At 34.7% G+C, this 25,041-nt stretch overlaps 1 protein-coding gene across 1 annotated transcript in view; it reads left to right on the forward strand.

Moving 5' to 3' along the window:
* Positions 1–24,470, forward strand: part of LOC100329020 (DNA (cytosine-5-)-methyltransferase) — a 65,417-nt gene extending 40,947 nt beyond the window's left edge. The window contains exons 20-36 of the mRNA XM_085502006.1: positions 1,504–1,609; positions 1,808–2,023; positions 2,409–2,476; positions 2,664–2,787; positions 3,866–4,109; positions 4,342–4,460; positions 4,628–4,693; positions 5,075–5,198; positions 5,894–6,045; positions 6,295–6,426; positions 15,607–15,753; positions 21,161–21,328; positions 21,423–21,572; positions 22,407–22,573; positions 23,098–23,338; positions 23,441–23,557; positions 23,871–24,470. Coding sequence (XP_085358132.1) covers positions 1,504–1,609; positions 1,808–2,023; positions 2,409–2,476; positions 2,664–2,787; positions 3,866–4,109; positions 4,342–4,460; positions 4,628–4,693; positions 5,075–5,198; positions 5,894–6,045; positions 6,295–6,426; positions 15,607–15,753; positions 21,161–21,328; positions 21,423–21,572; positions 22,407–22,573; positions 23,098–23,338; positions 23,441–23,557; positions 23,871–23,978 — 2,449 coding nt within the window. The 3' untranslated portion in view covers positions 23,979–24,470. The remainder of the gene's footprint in view (positions 1–1,503; positions 1,610–1,807; positions 2,024–2,408; positions 2,477–2,663; positions 2,788–3,865; positions 4,110–4,341; positions 4,461–4,627; positions 4,694–5,074; positions 5,199–5,893; positions 6,046–6,294; positions 6,427–15,606; positions 15,754–21,160; positions 21,329–21,422; positions 21,573–22,406; positions 22,574–23,097; positions 23,339–23,440; positions 23,558–23,870) is intronic.
* Positions 24,471–25,041: the final 571 nt, after the last annotated feature.

Below are 25,041 nucleotides of genomic sequence, written 5' to 3' on the forward strand. Positions count from 1 at the left end.
ATGACTGTTCCACTGATATCTAAACAACCACTCATTGGATTTTGATGAAACTTGGTACATAGATGCTCTGAACTAATGCTAGGTTTTGATTAGTTTTTGGTAATAATCCGTAGATACTAATTACCTAATTTGCATAATGATTAGTCAATTTTCGGTTTTTCCACTGATATCTCAAGTACTAATCATCACATTTCAATGAAACTTGGTACATAGATGTCATATGACACTGCACAGACCTGATAGTTTTTATGGTAATATCAGTACATATAATTACCTAATTTGCATAATTAATTAATTTTCAGCTTTTGATATTTCAAGTAGTAACCATCACATTTCAATCAAACTTGGTACTTACATACTCGAGGACTATGCAGAGATTGATTGTTTCGTATAAATATTTGTGCATATTAATCACTAATTTGCATAATTAGTTAATTTTCAGCTTATCCACGGGTATCTCAAGTACTAATCATCGCATTTCAATGAAACTTGGTACATAGATCCTTTAGGACTATGCAGAGACCAGATTAGTTTCAGGGTAAATAATTGTGCATATTAATTACCTAATTTGCATAATTAATTTTCAGCTTTTCTACTGATATCTAAAGTACTAATCACATTTCAATGAATCTAGAATTATGCAGAGACCCAATTAGTTTTTGGTAAATATTTGTGCATATTAATCACCTAATTTGCATAATTAACCAATTTCCAACTTTCACACTGATATCTCAGGTACTAATCATCACATATCAATGAATGTTTATACATGGATGCTGTAGGACAATAGACAGACCTGGATAATTGTGGGTTAAAATCTGTACATATTAATTACCCAATTTGCATAATTAACCAATTTTAAGCTTTCACACTGATATCTAGAGTACTAATTTCCATTTTAATGAAACTTAGTACAAAGATGCTCTAGGACAATGTACAAACCTAATTAGTTTGGGGTAAAACTCTGTTCATATTAATTCCCTAATTAGCATAATAATTCATAATTTTTTGGTTCTAATCACATTTCAATTAAACTTGGTACATAGAGTTTTTGTTACATTGCGCAGACCTCATTAGTTTTACAATTAAATCTGTTCATGTTAATTTTCTGATTTGCATAATTAGTTTTCAGCTAAGTAATTTCAAATTATATTTGTGTCTCCAATACTCTCAGCACATGGGAGTTCTTTCTAAGCTTTCTTTGATTTTCTCTTAAAATTATACATGTTAGTAAACATGTCCTTGACAATTAGGTTCACAAGCGGGTCAAAGTTGGTTGATTGCCTGCAGTTTTTTGACCATATTACTATAATATCTCTGTACATTAGCCTGGACAAAGAAATTCAGTTTGGATTCAAAAATGCATGAATAGCATATCCTGACCATATATTTCAATTTTGGAAGAGTCGTTAAATACAATAGTATCTATTGATACTAGACAAGTCATTTATTTGCTATCAATTACTAACTATGCTTTTATTTTGCATAATCTACTCTTTTCAGTCGTGGTGTTGACACTGTATTAGGCGAAATGGCAGATCCATTAGAAGTTTTCGCAGTTGACGAATGTGAAGATACTGCGCTGGAATATGTGATGGGAAAGAGCAAGGTCAGTTGAGATGTATTGCGAGTTATGTGCATAATTTTCTTCATAATATAAAAGTACTGAGAACTAATTGCTTAGAGTTATCTATTTTTAGAGGTCAGTTTAAACATTATCCAGTTTATACAATTATCTTACTTGTGAACTTGTGAAGAGTCTGATCATTGTGTCATAATCAATTTAATTGCTTATTGCCTGCCATAGATTATGTATAAAGCACCGCCAGAAAATTGGAGCATGTTAGGTGGTGAGGAGGTTGAGAATTTCATCACTGATGATGATGGCAACACATTCTACTACCAGAAGTGGTATGACCCAGATTGTGCACGCTTTGAAGATATACCTGTGACACAGAGACCTGATGATATGCCTAGTCATCGATATTGTGATAGTTGTCAGAGAATGGAACAAATTAGAAAGGTATGAAAAATGAATATATGTAGTTTACAATGCAGAATTCTTAATTCTTGCAGTTGCGAATGTTGCATATATATGCTGAGAGTGGTTACTTTTCAGAAATAGTTGGTTATAAAGGCAGTTTCTTCTTCACAGGCAAGCTAGTGAATTTAAACAATTGTCATCTTTTACCGGTGGTCATAGTTTTTTGTAACTATGAAATACTATGACAGTTTTGAAGTGTGAGGAACAGAACAATGTGCAGTTCTAATGACTTTTTTTATTATTTTTTTTCACAAGTGTAGAAAAAACCTCATGGGCATATGCCCAGACATGACCTCAAATTTGTTATTGTATCAAAACCTGGACAACTACAGTAAAAAACTAATAATTCAAAATTGTTTTACAGAATGAAACTCCACACGTGTCAGAAAAGCTTGAGGAGGACAAACAGAACCCCAAAGTGGTTTATTATAGGTTTGTATGCATAGTGCTTTACAATAAATGTCTAATATGTATTTACAAAATGTCTTCAGATGTGATGTGCTGAAATTAACGTGTTCTCCCAACACCGATGTATTACTACAATCAATTTTTTTTAGTTTATTTACAATGGCCACCTATTCCAGCAATACTTCATTAACTTAATGTGCATTTATTTTAGTGTACTTAGTAAAGGTGGATTGGATTACAGAGTTGGTGATAGTTGCTATTTATTGCCTGGTTCATTTTACTTCAATGTGAAGCCAGCTCCACCTCCATCCAAAGTATCACGCAAAGAGAATGTGGTGGGTGTTACCATATATTTTACATGTATGTGTTTAGTCTTAGTGGAAATAAATTACTAGAAATTGTGCTGAGTATCTATGAAATAGTTATATGTATATTACAACATACCTGAAAAGAGTGTAATAATAATTTAATAATCTAGTTACTTGTATTGTGCAAACCTGATCAAGAGCACATTGCGACTGAATAAAATAATTACAAAAGCCAAAAAAAAAAAAATGCACATATTAAGTCGGAAACAACTAATGCATTTTGGCACGTCAGAATCTTGTCAAACATGACACTTACAGAAACCAATATACCATCAATGTTTACATATTCTATTTTTGTTTAATTGCTATGGCTTTCCGATTAATATAAGTTTTATTTTGTCAGTATTTAGTTATATTTTATTGAATTTATTTATATACATCCATGACTTAATGTCATGAATGTAATTGCCAAATTATCCTGGCCATTCATAGAAATTCGTTCAAACATCATGTAGAAATGTGCATCATCAGTATAAAGATCTTATAAAAGATTATATTGCTCAATGCGGAGATGTACGATCTAAACCATGAATGAACCACACCAGTGATACCCAAACAACATTTTACAGTAAAATATCAATATCTGCAGTACCAAATGTAACATTAAGATCTAAAGGAATTAAGATTTTGCATTCATCCACAGCCATCTTTAATTTATTGTATGCGTTTTAGCAGTATTATCAACTGACTGACATATGGTACAGTGGTGTTTGCTGTAATTTCATAGCTGTTTGTGTATACTAATGGTTGTAAATTTGTGATAATCTTGTTTAACAGTCAATATCTTTTATTTATACACACTTGCATGTACAAATTGTTCGGCATATTTAATAACAGCAGAAGGTGCATCAGCATCCTTATTATGCACACATGTGAAACACAATTGTCCCATTGCCAGGGCTATTATCTCATCCATAGTCCAGTCATAGAATGACTGCATGTTTTGTATATAAGAGTTGTTACCTACATATATCTAGTCTGAGATGCAATACCATAGTCATATGCAATATTGAGAAATGCTAAATATTACATCATTGTCACATAGGATGAAGAGGTATACCCAGAGTATTATCGCAAGACATCAGAATATGTTAAAGGCAGCAACATTGAATGCCCAGAACCATTCAGAATTGGCAGAATTATCAAGATCTTTACAAAGAAAAGTCCTAACAAGTTGGTGGAGGAGATAAAGCTAAAAGTAGTAAAATTTTACAGACCAGAAAACACCCATAAAGGAGTGACAGCAAGCTACACATCTGATCTCAATCTACTTTACTGGAGTGATGAAGGTATGAAAAACATGTCAACCTTATTTACTGGAGTAATGAAATTCCAAATATTATGATAAATCTGTCATAAAAATCATATTGAATTTTGTAATAGATTTTAATCATCTTCAGCAACATGCAAAATATGAATGTGTTGTAATTAACTAAATAGATAATAATTGAACGGTTACACATATTCATCCCTGAAAGTTTTTGATTTTGAGTTGCATGACACTCTACTTGTTGCATGTAGAAGCTGAGATTGCTGCTTATGACATCCAAGGTAAATGTACAGTTATGTTTGAGGAAGAATTAAATGAGTCTGTTCAAGAATACACAAGAAAAGGCCGGGATAGATTCTACTTTTTGGAGGTAAGTGTAGTGATGTAATAATGATTACACTTGTTAAGTCTGTTTCATGATCTGATTCAAGATTTCAGAATTGTGGCCCTGTGTTTTGTGAAAAAGGCTTACAAATAGAGCATTTCTACCACTGTGATTTTTTTCCTTTGATTTTACTAATTATATTTGTTTACCAGGCATACTGTAGTAAATCAAAGGAATTTGAAGAGCCCCCTAGCAGAGCCAGGACTATAAAGGGAAAGGTAAAGAATTACAATACTTTATAATGCTTGGAAATGAAAATCTTGACTACCATATCATCATGGGACACTAATATGTTGTGAACTTGTATTCATGTTACTAATGTGCATCTCAGAAATTACAGTTGATCATTTTTTGAAGAACTTCATTAATTAAGACTTAACATACTTCTTGACTGAGACTGCAAAAATGTTTCATACTCCTGTTTGACCATTTTTATTCGGAGGAAGATTATTGAAATCTAGAATGAGGCTCAAAACAAACAAACAAATATTACATACTGTATTATATTTGACAAAATTTCAGGAAAATCCAGTGAAAAAACAGTAACATCTTGTATCCATCTTTAATATTGTATTTGCTTCTCTCCCATTAACACCCAGGGTAAAGGGAAAGGAAAAGGAAAGTCTTCGACACCAGTAATTGAGGTAAAGCAGGTTGCTGCTGTGAAGGATAATTTCCAGTACAGAAAGTTACGATCACTTGATGTTTTCGCAGGATGTGGCGGTAGGTGACGGTTGACCTAGTGTTGTTTCATTGGGCAAAACACTGCTGAATAATAATGACTTGTCCAATCATCATAACTGCTATTTAGAAACATGAGTGATATGTAAATTGTTCTTTTGTGTACCTGTAATATTTAATAATCTGTTATAAAATTGATATTCTGCAGTGTATTACAACACAAGCTCCATAGATGACTGATTTACATGTACTAATGGTCACTTTGAGAAGTATTTTTTTAGGATAGCAATTTATGTAGTCTATATTTTGAATTGTTCATGTTACCCGTATATCACTTGGAAAGTATAGTTGAGTTGAATGCTCACCATTGTGGTCAAGTCAATGTTAAAATTATATGTACATGGAGCTGTTGAAATGAGGGTTAATGACCGCACTAAATCTTTAAATGCATGCTGATACTTGGATCAAACAACAAATACCTATACTTGTTGTGCAAGACAAAAGTGTGATGAAACATAACTGAGACCTTACACACAAGACAACATTGAGGAAATTATGAAAAAACATTATCCTCACTGGATGTTAATTTACAAGCATCAGAGGAACTACCAGAAAGTCTCGTTATATAAAACAGTTGTTTGAAGTAGCAATGATACATTGCATCAACTAGTGAACAAACATTGACTTTCCCTCCAGATAAAACTTTTTCTGAAGCTGGATTTGTTGCCCTCTTACAGGACTCTCTGAAGGATTCCACCAATCTGGAGTTGCTGAAAGTACCTGGGCTATAGAGAAGGAAGAACCAGCTGCACAAGCATTTCGTCTCAACAATCCTGGGTGCACTGTGTTTACAGATGATTGCAATACGCTACTAAGATTAGTCATGGATGCAAGTATCTTTTAGTTATGCTTCGTTATTTTTCCGACAAGCAGAAAAAAATAATCTATATCCTTCATTTGTATGTTTTGGTTTCATGTGAAATGTTAATAGGGAGGTGGAGTAGTAGTGATGAGATCAATTACATGGTCAAGTTATCAAAGAAGAAAACATTGTATTACTTCATTATTCACTTCAGTTTTCATAATTGACCTGCATCAATCCTGAAGAATATTGTTACAATAATGGTATTATTCACAGGGTGAAACAACCAATTCAGTTGGACAGAAATTGCCTCAGAAAGGTCAAGTTGAGTTACTATGTGGTGGACCTCCTTGTCAAGGTTTCAGTGGAATGAATCGATTCAATTCAAGAGAGTATTCCAAATTCAAGGTAATGCCCACAAGAGCAGTTTTGTATATGTTAATATTTTTGTCATTTTTGGTAAAAAGATGCTATTTTGAGTTCTTTTTTTAGCTCCGCTGTCGACTTTGTCGAGCGGAGCTTATCATATGAGTGATTGTCCGTCGTCGTCCGTGTCAATGTTTTACTTTTTCGACTTCTTCTTGAAAACTACAAGCCTAAATGCTTTGATACTTGGTGTATATGTACCTTGGGTAGACCTCTCTTAGGTTTGTTCATTTCATGTTGATATCTTTAATTCTCCAATTTTGGTGAATATTTTTGTCATTTTTGGTAAAAACTGATATTTTCGACTTCTTGTTAAAAACCGCAAGTGCAATTGCTTTGATATTACATATATAGGTACTACATGTGGACCTCTCTCTCAGTTTTGTTCATTTTGTAATGATATCTTTAATTCTCTAATTTTGGTGAATATTTTTGTAATTTTTGGTAAAAACTGATATTTTCGACTTCTTGTTAAAAACCGCAAGTGCAAATGCTTTGATATTACATATATAGGTACTACAAGTGGACCTCTCTCAGATTTGTTCATTTTGTAATGATATCTTTAATTCTCTAATTTTGGTGAATATTTTTGTCATTTTTTGGTGAAAAGTGATATTTTTGACTTCTTGTTAAAAACCGTAAGTCCAATTGCTTTGATACTACATATATAGGTACTACATGTGGACCTCTCTCAGATTTGTTTATTTCGTGATGATATCTTCAATTCTCTAATTTTGGTGAATATTTTTGTCATTTTTGGTAAAAAGTGATATTTTCGACTTCTTGTTAAAAACTGTAAGTCCGATTGCTTTGATACTATTCATATTGTTCATTTTCTAATGATGTCTTCAGTTCTTTAATTGAAATGTGCATTGCTAACAGCGGAGCTATCTCAGCCGATAGGCTGCTTGTTAAAAAGTCTAGCCCATTTGTTTTGATATTTTATATGTAGATGCCTTGGGTGCACCTCATTCATATTGATTTTAATGCCTCTATCAGAAGTTTGATAACTTGAATTTTCATATTCTAGTGATTCGTCGTCGTTAATAATTGTTACTGTGTGCATAATAACTTTACTAAGGGAAGAGTAGGAAATCAAACTCGCGGTTTACCGCGGTCATTATCGCGGTGGTGGTGGGTGCTCGTCGGTCAACCGCATTTTATGCAAATTTATGCATAGATTCCATGACCCCGGTTTACCGCGGCGGTGTGCGGTAGGCTCGCATGGCAATTTACACCCTATTGTTAAGACTATGAATGGACACAATAGACTGGGAAACTAAAGGTTACTTGCCGCCAAGTTCAAATAATAAAAATCAAGTGGTACCAGAAGATTGGAAAAATCGTCTCTATTAGTTCGCAGAAGAACACTATTTTATTTTCATGAGTCTTGGTATAACATCGCAAAGCAACCCAGAATAATGTAGACCCCACATAATGTAAAATAATATCACATTATTTTGAATTTACATCATGTATAGTCTCAGGATTTATTTTAAAAGATTAATGTTTCGCGTATACCAATATAATCGGGCGAAGTATAAATTCCAAGTGTAAAACACTCGATGAGAGGCCGCAGTTTACGTTACCTCAAGACCATGCACTAAGTAGGAAAAGCAAGCCGAAGTCGAAGAGGGAGTGTCACACACTTGGTGCTACAATATATAAACCAAAATAGATATGTAATTCATTCTATAAGGTTGTAATAAAGAATTATCTTATCTTATCTTATATACTACAACAACTGGGTGATCAGTGAAAAAAATAGCGCACTTCTTGGCGAAACTGACTAATCTAATAAACCATGGCCCAAGTTTAACCCTAAGTCACGCGCTGAACAAGTGGGTTGTTACCTTGGTGACCATTCGCGCTCCGCGCGTTGACCTTTTTATTATACACATCCCATTACGCAAATTTTTACTGGCTCTGCGTTGCCTACGTAAAAAATGTTACCGTTTTGGTTGTGAATATTTCACCATTGCCGACGTGATAATGCGTTGCCTTCGTAATAATTGCGCAAACTTGTTTTTCATTGTTTACGTACTGGCTGTGAATATTTCAACTTTGCCAACTTGATAATGCGTTGCCTTTGCAATAATTACGCAAACTTATTTTTTATACCCCTGTCGACACCTCGAGTCAGGCTGCTATCACCATTTCTATTTCAGTAATTGACGGTCTGTAGGTGTTAAGTTGTCAGCTCCAACTGATTGAGCGGGCAATTAAATACGCGATAATACCAGACTTAGTTTTTCTACTTTAAAACTGACGGCAAAACACAATACAATCGTCCGGAGCCATCGAACTACGCGACTTAGTCGAAACCGCGACTTACTGCCACAGAGACTGGGCCACTGAATAACTGTTGTTGATAATAATATTGTAAACAAACACGCACACACAAAACATTAAAGCCAGAAAAGTCAAGCCAAGAAACAACATTTCAAATAATAATAATTATGGTTTGACATCTATATCATTTTGAAATAAACTAAATTTCATGTAAATAAAATCCATGCGTTACAATTTACTGTAATTTCAAACTCGGGGCAGCGTACTTTGAACGCAGAGTATTCGATGGCTTACATTTTGAGTGAAAAAAAACAAAACAACGTCAGGTGCTTTTGAACTACGTGCGGTTGGCACAGTAACGAGCAATGACCTCAGCGGTTCACACGCAATGAAATTCTAATCGAGCCAGCTAGTGTTATCGTACGGTATCATAAACTCAATAATTATTCATTCAAAATGCCTTTCACACTCACGAGTACCATAGAACACGAACATGTAACAGAAAAATAACGTCTTTTGTTTAAAAAAGATTCTGTCAACCAAGAATACATGCGCAAGGCAAGATTTATGAAACGAAACAGAAAATAATCATGTCATTGTCAGTGCAATGCAGACAGCCCGACCTGTTTTGATTAGTTCGCCCGTTTCTCGTTTGCTGGCCATTTTTTCTGGAGTGTGACACAAATGGTGAACATGATACTGCCAAATCAATCAAGAACCAGGATACGGCTTGGATACGCTGAAACTTTGTAAATCGTCCTCTTTTCAATTGTAAACGTTATTCCAGTGTAATAAAGGTATACCTACATGTACCATGAAAAATTGTATTGCATCACTTTGGAAATTTACGCTAAATACATGTACTAAATACTAAACAAGCGCACACATCGTATTCATTTACAGCCTCCGGTTTTAAAACAATGACTCGTGGAATCACAAAGAAACTGTTAAGTACGTATTTCACACATTACCGAGTAGAGACCGGTACAGCGGTAGAGACCCCTAATTAGAAGCAGTCCGCGGCTCTCCCCGGCGTTCTGCGGTACACCGCGGTAATGACCGCGGTGCACCGCCCGTTTGATTTCCTACTCTTCCCTAATTCTATTCCAAACTTTATCAAACTTGGTCACCTTATTCATCAGTATAAAGTCTTCCCTGAGTTTGAACAACAGATGTCCTGTATGAAAATATCATGCAAAAATTGAGAATCAGATAAAATATTTTGACTGTTTCTACTTGACTGGTGATACACATCAAAGGTCACTGATCTCAGTGGAAATATGCATTGTTGTATGTGTTCAATGAAGCAAATGATTTATCTTGTAATAATATCCTTGGTAATGTATCTCAGAATCCCATACTGGGTTTCAAAACCAACTCATGGAGAGATTGCACAGTCTGATACATATTTGCAAACCTACCAATAAAATCTTTACAGAAAACAAGATGTCAGAAAATCAATATAAGCACTCCTATGAACTGGGTGCCTAACTTTGATCAAGATCTGAAGCTAATAGAAAATCTGTTTAGTTCAAAGTTATCAAATCAAAAAAATAAATAAAAAATACATTAAAAGCAAAACATTTCATCCACATTTTAAAAAGAAAATTATTCTAAAATATATGTGTTCTGTATTTGACAAACAGTTCATTCGACAAATGAAAACTCACAGGAATATGTTTCAGCTATTAGAACAGAATGATAGTTTTTATAATACTAGTTTAAAAACGCACTTCCAAAATTGCAGTGTTTGAAGATGTAGATTCTCAGGAGGCAACAGTACTGTTGACTTCTCCCTCCACTGGACACCAACTAACTATTTAAGTTGATTTGCATACAAAGCAGAGCTTACAACATGATAGCTATTCATAAAGGGTGTTTTTTTTTACTTTTCATATAATACAGTAGTCACACAATGAGGCAGTTCATATTTGTCTCAGTGAATCATTAATTTTTGACAGACACCTGTACAAAATACTTGGACTAAAGCCAGCTAAAATTTGCTGTTATCTTGCATGTTTTATGAATCTATTCACAATGAGACATTTGTTTTCATACTAAAATATCTGAATTACTTTGAAGAAAGCTGGAAATTATGTCCCTTAAAATAATTAAACAAATAAGGCACCAATGTTTTTGTAAGATATTTACATCTTTTAAGGACATTCGGTAGACTGATTCCCCACTGTTGGTTCAACCCCAAAACTTGTTTGTATTCAAAATTAATTATGACAATGCATATTTATATTGAAACAAACTATGATAAAGGGAATTATATTATATAACAAAGGGCAAGGTCACCAGAGTTCAACTATGTTTTTTGTTAGCTTGAAAATGACTGATTGTCTAAGAATAAGTACATTTTACATATAATATTATAATTAACATTTGCAAGAAGCTTTTTATTGCTCATGAAATTTATACAACTTGTAATCTGATTTTCGCAAGTTTATCATCATCTAAAGTAGGTGGAGCTTCCTGTCTTGCTCATCAGACTTTTTTTTTTTATATTTAAACAATATTTTTATTTCTTTTCAATAATGGACATACAACACAAAATATTACATTACATAATGGAAGAAAAAATAAAAAATAAAACTAAGAAGAAAAAAGAAGAGAGAGAAAAAAAAGGAAAAATGATCTGGTATAACATCTAAATTTACCCATTACTGTAAAATGACTAATTTTCACTGGGTTTAAATTTCGCTGATTTACCATTTCAGGCATATTCAGTGGGTTTTAAATTCACGGTTTCATCATTTAGATAATGTGTTCTATGCTAAATTGTACATATTCACTGGGTTTTAATTTAGCGCATTTTCCAGTCAGCGAAATAAGCAAAATTAAAACCCAGTGAATAGTTAATCCTTTTACAGTATCTAACCAATTAGTTAATGGTTCCCATTTCTGATAATGGATAAGCTCTTTGTTTTTGTTTATTGCAATTTGTAGTTCAATATTTCTATTTTCCCTGATCCAACTTTTATATGCGTATTTTGTTGGATGAACCTTTTGAACCCGACATGTATATACATATTTTTTAAATAATAAAATAAAATGATTTAATAGTGTATTTTCCGGTTCACATAGACCTATAATAATATTTTTGACATTACAAACCAAATTGGCAATAAGTTTGCAATCACTTTGCAACAGTCTCCACAGTCTCTTTACAACAATACAGTTAACAAATAGGTGTTCTAATGTTTCTTCTTCTTTTTCACAAAAAGAACAGTGGGGGGAATTGATTATTTTCCATTTATACAGTTTTACATTAGTTGTTAAAACTCTTTGTAGAAATTTGTATTGGAATGCTCTAAGATCTGTGGAGATTGTTGTCTTGAAAGGTAGTTTGAAAATTACATTTTGTTTCATCCCATACAAATGTTGGAAGTCTATGGCAATATTTGGCTCTTCAATAATGTTTTCACACAAAGACTTGTACACCTTTTTGCTCGTCAGTATATTAATTGCAACATACTTAGAATTCCATTTGACTTTGTTTTGAAAATCACACCACTCATCGGTATTAGCATGAATGTTCTCTCTCCAGTCATCTGGTATTGCAGAGATTAGGCCTTGTATAGTATGGTATTCTGTCAAAGTGATACCTTTTACCTTCCAATATTGCCAGTCCTGAAAGTTTCCATAGAAATCGATTAGGTCTATTATTCTTAATACTTTTTTCCTTGCCAAACTTTTCAGATAGACTGTACGAAAGCCAATTTTTAAATATCTATTGTTCCATAATATTTGTTTATCAATTTCAGATGTTTTGGAGTGTATGATGTCAGAGATGACCATTCCCGGATAATATCATAATAAAAGGGTGGGATTTGATTTTCAAATTCTGATTCATCATAGTTGCAAAAAAACACATGGTCCCCAAACTTTTTCAATAGTCCCTTCAATATATCCTTCCATCCGGCTTGGCTATCAGAAACAAACCGTTTCACCCACATAATCTGTTGTGCTTTAAAAAAGGAGTCCACCTCAATCATATTCAATCCACCCCTTTCAATATCTGAAATAAGGATGTTTCTTTTAATTTTATCCTTTCCATTCCAAATAAAATTGTAAATAATACTATTGATTTTTTTTATAATAGATTTTGGCACAGAAATCATTGATGCTAAATATATGAATTGGGAAAAGCCAAAGGTTTTAAGGATCTGTATTTTACCAATTATTGAGAGTTCTCTTCTAGACCATAATGAGCATACTGACTTCAGACTGTTGATTTTCTTTGAAAAATTTTCTTCAATAGACATGTCAGATGCATATGTGAAAAAAACTCCCAAAATTGTTATTCCATTTGACCATTTAATATTTATTTTCTCTTTTGGTCTGTGACCATACCCCAACAAAAGAGCCTCAGTTTTATCCTTATTTAGATTTAATCCTGAACATTTTCCAAATATGTTAACTGTATTGAAGAGCGGTATCATTGAGGTGGGCTTAATTGTACAGGTTATGTCGTCTGCATACATTACTAACTTAATAAATTGTTTAAAGGTACCAATACCATTTATAGTTGAATTATTTGGAATACTGATTGCAAGTAATTCCACTACTGTTATAAACAGATAAGGGGATAAGGGGTCTCCCTGCCGCACACCTTTTGCAATGGGAAAGTAACCAGTTGACTTTCCATGATTCATCACGCAGGAAGAGATGCTACTGTAAAATGTTTTTACCCAATTTATAAAGGAATTACCAAAATTAAATACCTCCAATGTTTTTATCAGAAATTTGTGATCAACAGAATCAAAAGCTTTTTTGAAATCCAGTGATATTAACATGCCATGTGTATTTTGATGTCTAGTTAGCCACATTACATCAAAAACTGCGCGAATTGCATCACCTATAAATCTGTCCTTCACAAACGCACATTGGTCTGGGTGAATGATAGTTGGCAGGATGGTATAAATGCGTTTTGCAATTGCTTTAGAGGCTATCTTGACATCTGTATTAATGAGGGAGCTTGGTCTATAGTTTTCAAGGAATGTTTTATCTTTGCCTTTTTTAGCAATCAGGATTATGACCCCTTGTCTTTGCGACTCTGTTAACTGTCCCTTTCTATGAAAGTAATTTAAGCTATTGAGTAAATGTGAACTAATAATGTTCCAAAATGTTAGATAAAATTCAGCTGACAAGCCATCATGACCAGGTGTTTTATCTTTTGGTAATAAAGTTAAGGCTCTAAAACATTCAAAGTTAGTGCTCCCTCACAAGACTGCTTTGCTTCCTCACCTAGGCAAGGGATGTTAGTACTGTATAAAAATTGTTGAGCGCCCAGTTCTGATTCTGTTAAATGATCTTTCGCATACAAATTTGAGTAGAACTCTTTAATATAGGACATGATGTGATCAGTATTTGTTTCCTCAGTATTGTTAATTTGTAAGCGTTTCACAGTTGTTTTAGTTTTGTTTGATCTCTCCAGATGCAGAAAAAAATTATTACTTTTTTCTCCCAGCTCGTAATGATTACATCTAGATAGTATAATGGAACCCTGTACTTTATCATTCCAGATTTTTTCTATTTTCAATTTTGTCTCATAATATTGTTCTGTTTTAATTTCATTATCAAGATTATTTTCCAAGTCCTCAATGATTCCAGTTCATGAAGTTTTTTGTTTTTTTCTTGAGCTTTTGATTTTGAATAGGCCATTGTAAAACGTCTTATTTTATACTTTAGATATTCCCAGGAAATCATTGGGTCTTTGCCTGAAAGCTCAGACTCATTCACTTTGAATACAGAGAGTAATAGCTGAGTGATCTGAGCAGATGGATGGTTTGATTTCTACTGACTTCACAAGATCTTGTAGGGTATCAGAAATGAACCAATAATCAAGACGACATTGTATGACAGGAGATTTTTGTCTCCATGTGAAGCGTTTGCTGTTTGGATTTTTTATCCGCCAAATGTCCACCAGATCAAAATTGGACAGTTTATCATTCACTTTATCTATTAATCGTTTCTTGTATTTTAGATTCCCTCCTTGTTTATCCAGTGTAGGGTTAAGGCATACATTAAAATTTCCTCCCAAAATTAATTGCTTACCCTCACCTAACATGTTATTAAAACTAGAGCCCCACAAATCATAAAACAGAAGTTGTTCACTAGAGATACTGGGTGTGTAGATGCTTCCCAATACCATTCGTAAATTTTGGATGGTAACATCCAGATACACAAATCTCCCTTCATCATCATTGATGTTATCATGAATTGTAATATTGGCTAATTGTCTAAATAAAATACATACACCCCTGCTGTGATTAGTACCATGTGAGAAAAATATTTTGCCATTCCATTGTTTTGTCCACTGCTCTTGAGAACTGTAAGTCTCTTGCAGCAAAATAATGTTGCATTTTTTGCGTTTCAACCATGCAAATAATTTGGTTCTCTTTATATTGTTTCTAATACCCCTCACATTAAGTGAGAGTAATTTAATTGGGAGATCATTCATGGCAAACTATATTCAATGCCTTAATTGGTTTACAGTATACCAGATCATAAATAAAAAAAACAATAAAAAACGAGAGACTTGCTTGGTACTTTTTGTCAGGCTGACCAGAACTGAAAATTAATACTTAATAATATACCACCATTTCCGTTGTGCATAATATTATCTATAGCTCCAATATCGTGCGAGACAAGAAAAGTACAATTTAAAATCACATTTAATTCACATGTACATTGTAGCAAAGTTATTAAGATGAAATATAAAAATTATTTGTGGATTGAGTGTGCATAAACTAAACTTGCATTTGACACAACCCTTTCACCAGTATGTGCAATAATGATTCTTGTTGGGCTGTATTTATAGAAATACTTGACATAAACTCTATTCATTCTTGTTTTTGTCAGAATTCCTTGGTTGTCTCCTACCTCAGTTATTGTGACTACTACAGGCCAAAGTTCTTTCTTCTGGAGAATGTGCGCAATTTTGTGTCTTTCAAGAAGAGTATGGTGCTGAAATTGACAATGAGGTCACTCCTCTCAATGGGATATCAGGTGAGTTCTTCTATCCTGAGGTCACTCCTCTCAATGGAATATCAAGCGAGTTCTTCTATCCTGAGGTCACTCCTCTCAATGGGATATCAGGTGAGTTCTTCTATCCTGAGGTCACTCCTCTCAATGAGGTAAAAGGCGAGTTCTTCTATCCTGAGGTCACTCCTCTCAATGAGGTATAAGGCGAGTTCTTCTATCCTGAGGTCACTCCTCTCAATGGAATATCAGGTGAGTTCTTCTATCCTGAGGTCACTCCTCTCAATGGGATATCAGGTGAGTTCTTCTATTCTGAGGTCACTCCTCTCAATGAGGTAAAAGGCGAGTTCTTCTATCCTGAGGTCACTCCTCTCAATGGGATATCAGGTGAGTTCTTCTATCCTGAGGTCACTCCTCTCAATGAGGTATAAGGCGAGTTCTTCTATCCTGAGGTCACTCCTCTCAATGGGATATCAGGCGAGTTCTTCTATCCTGAGGTCACTCCTCTCAATGGGATATCAGGCGAGTTCTTCTATCCTGAGGTCACTCCTCTCAATGAGGTATAAGGCGAGTTCTTCTATCCTGAGGTCACTCCTCTCAATGGGATATCAGGTGAGTTCTTCTACAGTACTCATTTCGCCCAGCCTCCCGCCCGGAAGTATCCGCTCGCGCAATCGCTCGCTCGCTCGCTCGCCTGACAGAGCAACCGCCCGCATTTACAGTTCATTACCTACTGTTTCATGTACAAGTGTGTCATTTTTGTTTTTATGATGTTAAAATAAGAATAAATACAATCAAAATTTTATAGAACGACCGTTGAAAAAATACGGTGGATCACACGGCCATATAAAATTGGTAATAATACATACGCGTAGCAATAATTTCCACCATAAACAAGATCGAACCAAACATGTGAAATCAAATACGAGACTGACACAGACACAACTAATATGAAATAAAACCATTCAATTTTTGGTGGAGAGCTAAAAATGTCTACTGTAGAGTATGGTATTCATTGAGTAACCGTGTATAGGGTGACGGTTGTCATGCACGCATGGTTTGGGTTTAACGCGGGTCAAGTTGTAGATATGTAAATCTATGGCACCTATAACAATTGAAGAATATCTGCAGGAATAGTAAGACTGTGAAAAAAACGACCAATCGATTGTTATAGAATGACAGCAGTGTAAAATTTGTCAAACAAATACAATACTTGCAAATGTAATGTCGGCCAGCGCCCATCTTACTTGTCCGAAGTTGTCGAAGCCGACATCAATGGAGATCGCGTTTTTTAACTAGGCGGCTGGCAAGCGGACTAACACGTTACATAAACTTGTTGAATTACAATTATGTTTTTATTTTTGCGCCCAATGTCTCGTTATAAAATAAAGGATTCAAAGTTTGCAGGGTATTCCTTTTTTTGCGAACTCTGGGCGAAATACTTTCATGAGCTGTACGTAGTTCACTTACAGCCAAAACAAAGTCAGCTTGGACATTAAGTTGTGAGACGCGACAAAACAAACGCTGCCAGTGATAGATTACGTGAATAAAAAAACAAAATAAACGCAATCAAAGGCGCCGACCACACGCTTAGGAAATAAATAGAACGCGTTGCTAAGAGGAATCGCACCTGCATCTCGACGACGTCTCCGGTCATGAGCAGGGTTTGCCGCGTCTTGGAAAAATTGAAAGTTAAAAAGGAATCAGTGTCGAGGAACCATTCACAATGTTTGCATGAAAAATTCCCCGCGAAAACCTTTTTTTTTTCTGTTACAAACACTATGGTACCTGAATCCCGATTAATTCATAAATATGAATCGTTAAGGGTCAATTTCCTGCAATCCTTCAAGATTAAATTTGCCTCCGAAAATCTTTCTAACGATGACCTGGAAGATTGCCATGATTGAGTGCCACCATTTCTGTTCTAAGATTTATTCAGTATAATAATACAAATGTTCACCCCAACAGAGGTGCACATACAGTTTTAGCGACCCGAAGAGCTCATTGTCAACCGAGGCGAAGCACTACGATAAAGACTTTCCGTTCCCAATAAATAATAATAATAACAAAAAAAAAACTTCTCGTTTCCGACATTATGAAATTCTTTCGTTTTGGGGGAAAAACCCTGAAAAAAAAACTGATTTTGACAAGATAATTTAGAAATTGATATTAAGAATAATTCATAACGAAATGTATTCCATAATTACTGATTACACACGAATATTACAGAAAAAAATAATTTGCTATATTATCTATATTTGTGCCTTTTATTTGTCTTGAATCGTGACTGAAAGGAGCTGGATGAAATTACAAACTATGTAGTGTGTTCGACAACTCATGTATGAACAACAATTTTAATAAATATGATTTTACTTGGTAAAATTACTGTATTTTTCTACATAAAAACAAAAGAATTTCACAATGTCTTTATTATCATAGCGTTGTTGGTAAAAGTTGAAAATGATACATCCACGTGAACCTGCTTATATGAGATCGAAGGAGTCTCTGTTTTCAACAGCCGTATACATCTAAAACTGCGTCATCGCTAAGTTTCCTTGGTGGACCACGAACTCTGTTCCTTGTTTGCACGTTATCATGTTCACACAATCGCAGACATTATTTGTAAGGGTGCTCTTTGAAATGGCACATTTTTTCGATGTTTTAGCGAGTACTCCGCGGGTATATGGCTTGTTCTCACATCAGCATAATTTTTCTCTAATTCACTCATCGCTTTCCCACATGCACTTCTCGTTCTTTGCTGCTAGCTTTTTTGCACTCTAATATGTTGTTGTTTTTGTCTTTCTAAACATCGAGTTTATTTTTGACATTCAACGAGATCGCTTGAATTTTGAATTTGATGACGGTTCGAATTTATCCACTTTTACAGTGATCAACATTGCGTTCGAGTAGAGTTACTAGTAATTACAAAATCCTGATTTACATTTTTCTTGCGGTGTTTTTCGTCAATGTATTAAATATAAGTGCTTTGGGAAATAACATAATTATATTGCGCGAGTAAAAGAGTTTGGTGAGACTGTCACAACATACTAAAACAGATGTTTTATTTATTTCCAACGCGCGTGGTCGGCGCCTCTGATTGCGTTTATTTTGTATTTTTGTTTTCAAAATGTATCACTGGCTGCGTTTGTTTTGTTTTCCTCAACAAATTAACTGTTCCGAGATCTTTCATTTTTCGTCCGGCTGCTGCCAATCCAATAATTCGTCGTCGCATGTAATCAGACAAGCGATTAATCGTCACAGTCATTATACTAGTAGTTTAAGTCCAATTGATTTGTAGAAATTCAGCTATGTGATAATTATATGTGCAGTTTTGTTTTGCGCACCCAGACACATCAAAAGTTAACCAATAGATTTTCTGAACTACAGCATTCGTATTACTTGTGCAAATTGAGTAAGAGTCATAATGTGAGTTGCGTCGCAAATAACAAAGTGTCAAATTATTTTGAGCGCCGTTCGGAATAAATTTAGTCAAAATCACACAGAAACACACACACACAACACACAAATACTAGTACTCAATAATATCGCGATTGACCAGTCATATAGCTGCTTGAACTACACACACAAGGACGTAAATATGTAAATACAGGTCACAGTTCGACTTGCGTAGCAAACGTTACAATGTGTCAAGTGATTTGAAGGCGTCTTTTTTCCAAAACAGAGAAGCAATAGGCGTTGTATTTTGAATCGTCATTAAAACCTAAATTTATTAGGAATAAAAACTTAAGTTTATACATACAATGTACGATCATTGTTACTCCAGCGGTCGGTTGGCAAGCGGACGGTGTTTCTGAAGCCAGTCATAGAAGGAGCGAGCGAGCGAACAAAAGCGAGCGAGCGAGCGAACAAAAGCGAACGCGAGCGAGCGGAAAAAAAGCGGTCGGTTTCCGGTCGGAAAGCAGCGAGCGGTCGGAAATTAAGCGATAAGCGGTCGGAAAAAAAGCGATAAAAGCGGGAGGTTGGGCGGAATGAGTACTGTATCCTGAGGTCACTCCTCTCAATGGGATATCAGGTGAGTTCTTCTATCCTGAGATCACTCCTCTCAATGGGATATCAGATGAGTTCTTCTATCCTGAGGTCACCCCTCTCAATGGAATATCGAGTGAATTTGAAGATTTTTGTGGCTTTATAAGGTGATCAGTGATGTAGATATAAGCCGATAGCCGGTCAAAACGACCACCTACTCTGGTGAAAATACCGGCTATTTTTTCATTACAAAACAATAAATTTAGATAATAAAAAAATCCTAAAAAATATTTTCTGTATACACTGAATCGTAGCGTATTTAATACTTTTAACAGTTTTAAAAAACGAATTCACGTATTCAAAGCTACAACAGTTTTTTTGCAAAGCGACACTGGGAAATCTGTAGTCGTTTGCTGAAAATGTAACATACTTCCGGGTTTTACGTTGTTAGGGTACGCACGAAAGCTTTCGACGTTCGGATATGTTAATTACAATCACATGTGCACGACGTCATTGTTACCTCCATTCTGACCTCTGGTTTTCTATGGATTTATGCCCTCTTTGTATTTATGACAAACAAATCATCTACTCGGAAGAGAGCATCGTCAAACCAGCATGAACAGTCAACAATCAAGAAATTTTTCAAGTCGTTTGAATCGTGCAACCAAACTGAAGCTTTGACGGTCTTGCTAACTCGTCGCTGGTGACTCCAGCAATGGGCAATGTGACGATGTCGCCGTTGAAACGAATCCACGGATCTGAACTTCGTCCGATTTGAATGTCGCTACCTCACAGAATGATGCCAATGGATCGAAAAAAATAAATATGCGATCAGTACAGAATGGGAAAGACATTAGTGTCAGCATTTTCTGTTTGAAGACGTCGATAAATATAACACGCACATGGTTCGTGCAATCAAATTTCCAAGGGCGATTCTATCACTGTAAAACGCGGGGATTCAACTACAAAATGTTTACACGAGTGGATTAATGATAAAGAGCTAGCTTACGATGTAACTACTGATTTATGGTGGTTATAATGCTTTTCTTGTAATTATACAGAATTATAATAAAAATACTTTACAGTGGTGAATATACACAAAAAAACACACACCAAATTTCTTGTAGAATTAACATTTTATTAGCTTAAAATTTCATGAATAATGGCCTCTTTATTAAAAAAGCTCCAAATCATGGGAGGCGGATACCCCCCTCACAGATCCTCCCCGTCCCCCAGCACCACCTGCCGCGATGTGTGCCTATGGCACATGCTATTTCAGCTTCAATATAAATCTGTACCTTCTACTTTTCTTATTTGACCTTCTACTCAAAAACAAATCTACATCACTGAAGGTGATTTTTTTTTTTTCTAATAATTATTAGAAAGTACAGTAAGTTATCAATCAATATTTTGATTGAGTTAAACAATTTAAAATTGTATTTTTCAGTGTACTTTTGGTGTTGTTCAAGCTGGTTTGTATGGAGTTGCACAAACTCGAAGGAGAGCTATTATCTTAGCAGCTGCACCTGGGGAAAAGCTACCATTTTATCCAGAACCTGCCCATGTATTCTCACCCAGGGCTTGTCCTCTTAGTGTTACCATTGATGAGAAAAAGGTACGTCACCATGGTTTTGGTAATTATAATGACACTTTGTCGCTATTGTTTTACAATAGAATAATTTCCTGTTTTTTGTTGTACATTATTTCAGTACGAGTCAAATATGGCGCGTGTATGGTCAGCACCATATCGTACTATTACGGTCCGAGATGCGTTGTCAGATTTACCTGAAATAAGAAATGGATATAATAAACTTGAAATGTCATACGACAGAGAAGCACAGAATGGATATCAAAAAGCGGTATGTATATGATTTATTTTTGCAGATTTGCAAATAATGACAAAGCTGCAAAGTAACCAATCAAGGTGAAAACTGCCCTTCTGAAATGTGGCCTCTTAGATGAAGGTTTATTAATTCTTCAATAAAAATGTGGCATATTTGTTTTGAGTAATAAGGAATGGTTCCTAAGTAATGTGGAATACATGTGTGAATCTAAACTAAATGTCATTTGACCAGGTTCATTCGATATAATCAGTGTAAAAAAAAAAGCAACCTCTGACCATCTTTTAACAGGTCACTTTATATGCAATTTACATTGGGAGCGCCGGAGTGATCACTCTGGGCAGGTGATGCTTAAATCATTGTGCCCACATTCGGTTTGGTTCAACTGTAATACAACATTGTCAGAATAAACCTTTAATGCAAATTCCTGATATCTTGTTAAGCATGAGAACTATGCAACTTGTTTTTACCCACTCAAATGGTGTTCTCACTTCTTTTGATCTATGTGTAACTAAGGTATTTGTTGCCATTTTGTAATACAACATAGGAATTTATGTTTTGTGCTTTCAGTTGTTTGCATGTATGTCTGTCCAACATCATTTCTCTGACTTGCCTGTACTTATTCGCTTCAGAGTTTAATATTGGTAAACTGTTGTTTTTGTAAACTTTTGACTTGCAAGTATTTTGTCCCAAAAAACATGGGTGGAGAAAGAGGGGATGGTACTAGCAGTGAGTTGGAGATTTGTTAATCAACAAAGTTGATTTTTCTTTTTCTCCTTGAGATGTGTGTAGCTCTATTCAATATTGCACGTTATATTGATACCAGAAATTTTAATTTTTTTTAATTTCAAGATTCGTGGTTCACAACATCAACCTATTCTGCGTGATCACATATGCAAGGAGATGAGTGCATTGGTTGAAGGGCGTATGCGTCATATTCCACTGGCCCCCGGTTCTGATTGGAGAGATTTACCAAATATTGCAGTCAGATTATCTGATGGCAATACTTGTAAAAAACTGTAAGTTGCTTATCATGAAATTTGTCTTTTCAGATACAACAGCTAATTAATTCCTTGACAGTTTAGGAATTACAGTCGTGTAGTCTCGATTTGCCTTCTAAGTTTCCAAGCAAACAGAAAAACATGACTCCATTCAATTCCAGATTTAAGTTGATATACAAAGAACTGTTTAGAATGTATGAATATAGATAAGTTATCCTAGCATGTAAATCACAAAGAATGGCTTAAATTTACAAGCCCACAATAGTGCCATGATTCTTTTTAATACCAAATTTGTCTTGCCTAAAATTTTGAAACATTCTCAGTTTTGTATGCATGTTTATATAAACCCTTTGTTAATTTGGTTTAAATGACCATTGACAACAGTTGTGTAAAAATACAGAATATTATCAAGGATTTTGTGAAATTTGGCAGTATCTGAGTTTGGCATTCAAATTGAGCTCAAATACTGTGAAATGTATTGTAGGTCTGAAAGACTTTAGGAAACAAGATTATCAAACTGAAATTGTGACTTTTCTTATTAGACGATACCTGCATCCAGACAAGAAAAATGGTAAAGGTCCCAATGGCCAACTGCGTGGTGTATGTGCATGTGCTATGAATAAACCATGTGACCCAACTGATAGACAGTTTAACACTCTGATTCCATGGTGTTTACCTCATACTGGTAATAGACATAACAACTGGGCTGGTTTGTATGGCCGTGTGGAATGGGATGGATACTTCAGTACAACAGTCACCAATCCTGAACCTATGGGGAAACAGGTACACATTACTTGTTTTAATGCAACAGAGCATTGTTCTATATGCCCACACTTGCATCAAAATTTGTTCTAAAATGGCGACTTCCTTTCTTCTATCTTCCAGGGCCGTGTTCTGCATCCTGAACAACATCGTGTAGTCAGCGTTAGAGAGTGTGCTCGCTCACAAGGATTTCCGGATACATATCGTTTCTATGGAACAATATTGGATAAACATCGACAGGTATGGAAATGTATAGGAGCTTTATTTGTCTTGTGTATGCAAATGTACTTGAATATGAAAGTTTAGTTTTAGTACATTTCCAGGTGTTCATCCATAAAGGCTTGGCATCCAATAAACTGGTGATTAGAAAGGAGGTTATAGGTATTTCACAACTTATTCATTGCTCTTTTAGAAGCACATCACCAACAGAACCAAAAATTGCATGGACAAATTTTGTGGCATTTCTACATGACAGACATTGGTTTGGATGTACATTTATTGGGACTCTGTGATGTGGTTTCATTCCTGAATCTATTTTCATTTTTACTTACAGGTTGGAAATGCTGTTCCACCTCCCTTGGCTAAACATCTAGGTTTAGAAATAAAGAAATGTGCAGAGGTCAGTCAGCGACACCAACAGACCCTTGAAGATAAAAAATAACTAGTTTTCTAGAATATTAAAAAAATCACAAAGCTACTAAATCTATATATTCTAGGCAGATCAATTTATGATAACCATGTATATATCACATCACCCCTTCAAAAAAATGTTTGTAGTATTTTTTTGAAAAAAAAATAGTTTGCAACTCTTACAACTTTGTCTGACAATTAATGTTCTTTGTATTTCACAAGCTAGAAATTGTTTCTATGGCAACAAAAGTAAAATAATCTTATCTGTATTGTGATTTATATGTATTTTGAAATTTTAAATAATCTATTTTAAAACTAAAATTACTGTATTTTAATGGTAGAAAAGACTTGCAAAAAAATAGTGTTTTAAAATATGTATTTTTGAAAATGTATTCTTTATACATATACACATATGTGCCATTACACTCACTGCCATTTCAACATAATTAATAAAGTTTCTTTTTTTATCAATGTGTGTATTCTTTAAATGGTATTAATATTAAAGTACATATTTTTCAATTAATGTTTGTGTGCAAGTTTTGAGTTCCAAAATGTGTGGGGACCATTATTTCTAGGACGCGTCTCAACAGATTTTGTGCCAAGTTTAGACAGGTCAGGTCAGGTCAAGTTTGTTTGATCAGTCCAAAATTCAAACTTGCATCAGTATACAATACAGTACATGCATTTGCTCCATGATCCTATTCAAGGTGAATAACTGCTATTTTATGGCCACAAATGTTTCATAATTGCAGAACATTTTCAGAGAATTTATACTGCTGATAATGAGAACATTTTATGCTCTCCAACATCTATGAATTAAATATTAGGTATTCGTCACTGTCACAGCTTTTCAAGCTTGATATTTAGACACCTTGAATTGCCATTTGTCAGATTTGTGACGATACCTTCAATTCTCTAATTTTAATGAAACTATTTGGTAACAAATGCTATTTTCGACTTTTTTTTAAAAATGGCTAGTCCAATTATATCAGTTTCATATGGACACTTTGTATGCACACCTGAACTGAGAAATCGGCACATCCTCTGCATGAGCCAATTTACTCTGAAAGCTGTTCATACCTACACTTCCATCA

The sequence above is a fragment of the Saccoglossus kowalevskii genome, chromosome 8 (assembly GCF_978046115.1).
Source record: "Saccoglossus kowalevskii chromosome 8, keSacKowa6.1, whole genome shotgun sequence".
Lineage (NCBI taxonomy): Eukaryota > Metazoa > Hemichordata > Enteropneusta > Harrimaniidae > Saccoglossus > Saccoglossus kowalevskii.